At 48.9% G+C, this 6,255-nt stretch overlaps 1 protein-coding gene across 1 annotated transcript; it reads right to left on the bottom strand.

The window, feature by feature from the left end:
• Positions 1 to 5,182: 5,182 nt before the first annotated feature.
• On the bottom strand, positions 5,183 to 5,656 carry LOC142558569 (group XIIA secretory phospholipase A2-like). The gene has a single exon (XM_075670703.1). The coding sequence runs from the start codon at positions 5,654 to 5,656 to the stop codon at positions 5,183 to 5,185; it is 474 nt and encodes a 157-aa protein (XP_075526818.1).
• Between the last annotated feature and the right edge of the window lie 599 nt (positions 5,657 to 6,255).

Genomic DNA, 6,255 nt, shown 5'->3' with positions numbered 1-6,255 from the left:
GTGGGTATGTTCCACGGCCTCTCAAGACAACAACAACAGCAAGTGCTAGCTTCTGGAGATGCAGCGTATACTTCATCAGAATTTTTGTGGAGGTTGCTGGTCGAGCTCAACTTATGCAACAGACCGCACTAGGCAGTGTTAGGAATGGCCATACGGGGTGACAACGTGCCAGCTATTTCATCCCGCTGCACGTGTGCCTATCCAACCGTACGGGGCGCACTTCAGAGAACTGCGAATAAACAGGCAGCCACGTGGCGCGGGGTCAGCTCAGGAATGTGGCACTCGGCCGCGCCACCCGGGACGAAGCAGAGTTCTACGAAGCCCCTCTGACGTCGGCTCCGGAACTTTACACCTGTGTGTGTGTGTGCTGCACTGAAACCTGTGCAACACGTGTTTGTGAGCCCTCCTCCAAAAGGGCGGGTCATCTACGGTGACGTCGAACGGTGACGTCGAACGATGACTGGACGAACGTTTCCGTCCACTGGGAATCAAGGGGGGACCAAGTGCTTATAAGCAGCTTTTGCTGGCTGCTAGAGTGTGCTCGTCGTCGGGAGCTGAGTGCTCGTTGTCATGCTAGAAATGTACTAGTGAGCTGTGTGCTCGTAAGCTGTTTGCTGCATGTTAGTCTTGCGGGCTCCATGTGGGAGTCACGCTAGACTGTCGATGCATGTCTTGCTTAAAATGTAAATACTGCTAATAAACCCTGCTCGCCTAGTCCTGTCGCCCCAAGGTCCTCCCTACAGCTACGATCGCAAAATCTTACAGCAGCAAGAACACCGCCCCACAACTGTACCTTATTCATGTTCAGCGCACAATCCGGCGAATACGAGGTCTTGCCCCAGAACAGAAAGAGTGATAAAGGCGACCAATACGAACAATGGAAAGAGTGACGCCGATTTATAAGACGTTGCGGAACGCAATAGTGCTAACGGCTTTTTATGGCGACACGTTTCAAGACGTGGATGATTAGCTGGCTGAATTCGAGCGCGTATCTGCGTTTAACGAGTGGGACAGCAGCACGAAACTCAGGAATGTCTACTTCAGCTTCGAGGAGGGTGCTCGCAGATGTTGTAGAACCGAGAAAGTGTCCTGCAATCATGGCGTTAATTGCAGCGAGAGCTGCTGGAGACTTATTCCCGCCCCAGTCGGCAGCAAAGAAAGAGTGGAGCATGCGCTTCAGTCGCGGGTTCACCAGCCCAACGAGAGCGTGTATGGGGAGGACATGACGCATCTCTTTCAGCGTGCCAATCCGCGCATGTCGGAAAAGAAGGTGCGTTATCTGATGAGAGGCGCAAAGGAACAGCTCTTTGGCCGTCTTTTTCGGAAACCGCCGAAGACTGTTGCGGAGCTCCTTGCCGAAGCGACCGCTATGAAGAAGACCCTTCAGCAGCAGTCTAACCTGGTGATCAAGCTTTGATCTGGACCCCCATACGCCGAAAAGGACTATTCGAAACACTTTTGAGCCGCTACTTCGGACCCTATTTAGTGAAGTGAATTATGAAGTACTTTCTGACGGAAGCCCGCCTCCCCTACGTCGACAATCGCAATGTGAGAGTTTACACGTTGTGCGGTTAAAACCATACTATGGCCCCTAATAGGCGACGTTTTCAGCAGTTTCAGTTAGTTTTTGTTGTTTCTCGTCGTTCAATGACATGTGACTATACCACACACCACAATGATTATGACTATTGCTTTTTTCTTCGGCCTAGGCCTTCTCGGCCTTCTCACATTAAGCCCACGCTTTTCTTTTTCTTTTGGGGGAGGCAGCAATGCCACACGGTGTGGCAGGTCAGGAGACTGATGAAGAAAAACCCGCGCGTCGACGCTTACGCTCAGTAAAGCCCTACGTCTGGAGACTCAGCGTACATTCAACAGGGTACGCGCGTCAATGACTCGATTTTGAAGCAAGGTATATCTATCGGAAGATCACATGTTCTTGATTTGTACAGCATTAAACTCTAAATGCTTCAGGTGTAATTAGTTTTGGTTCATAGCAAAACTCTAAACCTCGTCTATGTGACTACCTAAATTATTTTCTTAAAGTGAGCTACATTCAAATTGAGTACTGACATGAGACCCATGTATTTGTTTAAATTTAAAAAAAGGAAGCATTTTGCCCTTTCTACAAAAGATTGAGTTGCCTTGAAAACTGTGCGCTGCAAGATGACCCAGTAATCGTGATGCTTCCTCTATTACATGAACTTTATTCGCAGCTTAAAATAGAACTCTCCAGCAGTGAGCAATCCCGACTACAGTGAGCTTCAGCGTAGCGGAGATGTGCTAGCGTAGCCGCATGGCCTACGCGTGAGGTGTAGCGTTGGTATTCACATTTCGTGGCTCTACGTTTATACAAAGCACACAAAGCGTCTGCAAGTGCAACAGTTGCATACAATTTATCTTACTCGCGTAGACTTGTCGGGCTTGTGGGCATCGCGCATTTCAAGCGGACACCACCGTCATCCGTATCACGTGACACCCCTTTATTGCGCAGAGGGACTCGCGAAAGGCGGTGTTGAGCTCAGTCAGATTAAACGGACTTCGAGGACAACAAAATAAGTGTAAAAGTCGTCAGAGAGAATGTAAGCAAACAAAGCGAGCATATCCACCAGCTCGCGTCGGGCGGTCTTACTTTCGCATAAGGGGAAGAAGGATGCAAAGTACGGATCTTCGTTCGGGCAGCAAATCGATCCCCTCAGGACGCCACCAGAACAACGCGCGTTAACCTGCGTTAATCTGAGGATATAAGCTGCGGAACTAGGCCGAAACATAATCTCCTCTTTCTAAGCAGACCCTAGATTAGCATATTTTCCTGTGAAAAGCCGCGTTAATAGGAATATTTCGAGATCCATCTAGGTTCGGGTACTTCGGACAACAAACATGTAGTCGCTTGACAAATAATCCCGTTCGTTGTGCCTCTTCTTTCTTCGAGTTCAGCAACCTCACGTCCCGATGCTCAGTGCACCTTCACACTTTGGAATGTCTAGAAGCTTGATGTCGTTTCGGGTCAACGTATCCACTTCTGATCACGCGGGGGGAAAACATACCAATGCGATACCGTGATCACGCTCGAAGTTTGCGTGTAGCCGCTCTCATTTAAGTGCGAGGACCGCATTCAGACTCTTTCTAAGAGACGCGAGCAACTCATTGCTTCTGCGATCCGGACGGGCGTGCAAGAGCTTTCTGCATACCACACCCCACGTGCCACATATCTACGGACCGGTAAAGCCATAACTGATCAACGAGCCCATAACGACAGCGAAAGAAAAACGAAAACACGACAAATGGCAAGAACGCTGAACATTGTACCTCGCTGTTACTGCGAAGACGTTAGGCGATATGTTTTTAACTCTGGTAAATAGCGCAATTATAGTCCTTGAGCTGGATTGTTCAATGAGGCGGACATTATTTGGACGAGAAATGGAAGTGCATGTTCGACTTATTGAGAAAATTTCGCTAATTAAATTTGTAACTAATTAATTTACAGCACATATTGCAATTTGCGAATTGTACTCGGAGCTTCGGCGTTCGCAAGGTAGATCCAAATGTAACGAATTCTCAGGATGACATCAGTTTTGAGAAATTAATTCCCAAGTTTTGCGAACAAATACATTGGTGATCCACTTACTTTTGTGCTCCAATGCATAAAACGACGTTTTGTTAAAAAAGTGCACGGAACGACAGCGCATTTTTACAGAAAGTTTGATGTTTTAGTCCTCGAAAATGATGTCATCGACAGATTTCTTTTCAAATTATTTCAATTTCTCCCTAGTCTCTAGGTTGAGAAAGCAGCTGTACATAGATATGGCGACAATTAAGGAACCCAGATGGGCATACAGCCTGGTGTAGTAGACTGGCTAGCGCACCACCAGGGCCTCAGCTATGAGGCCTAGAAGAATAAGAGGCCTGGAGTAGTTTGGTGGTAGGTTGTAAGGAGTTGGACTTGACACAGTCCTGGACCGTATAGCATGTGCAGAACTTTCATTGAAATACCTCTCCTTGTCCATCTACACGCTCGACACCGACTCTGACAGTAGGCTGCAGATGCCCTCGCGCCGGTCCATGTTGAGCTGCATCGTGTTCTGCAACCGCATTTTCTCCTATGTTTCTCCTGATCGAACTGGACCTCGTGGTCTTGCTGGGCATCATGCACCTTGGCAGGGAGACTTGTACGATCCCCCGCAGCCGCGCTGCTGTGTCACCGCCCGGTTGTACAGTCGGGTGTGATGCTGATCTGCGATGCTCTAGTCGTGTCTGCAGCAGCTGCTTCTCCGCCTCCAGCTTGTTCAGTGTTCAGGCAATCCTTCCTAAGACGCTTCACTGTTCTTGTTCATGCTTCAGCGTGTACTCCAGCCCCATTTTCGATCTGCCCAGCCGCTCCTAATTTTCCTTACTTAAGTGAACTCTGCGCTTCTAGGCGTTCTATCTTCTGCGACAACTTGTTCTCGAGCGTCTCTTGTACTTTTTCCAAGGTGCTCCAGCAGAACCTACTTGCAAAATGGTTCAGCTCGAATGAAATATTGTAAAGGCAGTCCTCTTCTTAATTGATCTTACTTCCTTCTCCAATAGAGTGTTGCTTTAGTTGCAATTATTTAGTTACGGCTTTCGCTTGTACGTTCATGTTCAGCAGCAGAACCGCAACGCATGGTTCTCCTGCTGCAGTTTCTGCACTCGAAGTCTGTACGTTTATAACTCCGCTTTGAGCGCCCGACTCTCTTGCTTCAGATGTTTAACGCGTTTTGGAATCTGCTCTCGTGAGAGAGGAGGAAAGACAATCATTTCCCCGTCAACTTAACTGCCATCAAATTCCCTCGCACTATCCGCCGCTGTGAGAATGGCACAGGGCGAGCGGCAAGCGCAGAGACGATGGAGAGAACTGAGAGTATAGGAGGAATAGGAGGAATAGGGACTTGCACGAACGCTGTACTTGTCAAGCTCGACGCGCGCGAGCTCCACAATGTAGAAAATAACGCTCTAATGAAAAGCCGAAAGCACAGACACACTCATTTATTTCGGTTTAAAATTTGGAAATGGCAGGCACATTATCCCCGGGCGCTTCATATAATGCATACAGACCTTTAAACCTACATTAGGTCCGCATGTGGCGAACCTTCTTGCGAGATATCCCCTGTGCCAGTCAGGACACCACGCACATGCGGCTGGTTTCACAGATAATGCTGGTGCCTTACAGTTCGTCGTCGGATTTGCACACACACGCCTGCTTCTGAGACTTGATGAAGGGGTCGCAGCCCAGGTTCCTGGTCAAGCTCATAAACAGGTTGGCCGTCGAGACGCACGACTCCCTGCCGGTCACCACCTTGGTGTCGCAGACGCGCTGCATGCACGCGTCGAAGGCCGCGTCGCATTGCCCCTTGTCCACCAGGCACGTGTCGTAGCAAAGGTCGTGCTCGTTGCAGCACGCCTCGAAGTCCGGGTGCGGCAGCGCCGACGCCGGCAGCCGGAAGGCTTCGGTGCCGCAGCCGTTCGAAGAGCTCTTGTACTGGGCGCGAGGCGAGGGCTTCAGGGACCGTGGGCAGCGAAAGTTGCAGTCGATGCCCCCGGCGACATCACTTTCGCGACCTCGAGCCATCGAGGAAGGCCCCGAGACGATCACCAGCAGCAGGAGACCGTAGACCAGCGTGGCGTGAAAGGAATACATGTCAGCGTGGCTCAGTTGCAGTTTTACGATCACGCTTCTTCTTCGCAGTTTGTTTCTGGAACGCGCATAGTTATGATGACGATGACGACGATGGCGATGATGATGATAACAACAATATCTGTTATGGCACGTTAATTGCTACTTGGTAACCGCCTTCCTTGTTTCGTGCTCAGCGTTCCGTGTTCGTTAAGCCCAGTCACGTCGTGAAGCCTTCTTTATTGCTATTATATTTAGCCTGCTAATATGCAGCTGCTTCGCAATGCTCGTTAAATTGCGCCACGTGTATTCACAATACGTTTACTGCGGGAAAGTATTGTGACTGACAAGACGCAATAACGTAGGTGCGCGCCTATTTACAAAACCCCTGTAAACCAAAGTTGCTAGACCAACGTGTTCTAGTTAAGTCGTTTTCATTCAAGGTGTCACTTACAACAGCATCTGAAGCAACATTTACAGTGGAAGATCCATTTTATTACAGAATTTCCTTCCATCTGTTTGAGAAGCCGGTTTTTTAAATCTGTCAGAGGCAATAACTTCTCATTTACAAGTGCGTTTACATAAAGAGAAGAATAAACACTTTTGGGATATGTTAAATGTGC

Source organism: Dermacentor variabilis, chromosome 9 (genome assembly GCF_050947875.1).
Source record: "Dermacentor variabilis isolate Ectoservices chromosome 9, ASM5094787v1, whole genome shotgun sequence".
In the NCBI taxonomy this organism is placed as follows: Eukaryota; Metazoa; Arthropoda; class Arachnida; order Ixodida; family Ixodidae; genus Dermacentor; species Dermacentor variabilis.
This window is presented reverse-complemented; position numbering and strand designations above follow the sequence as displayed.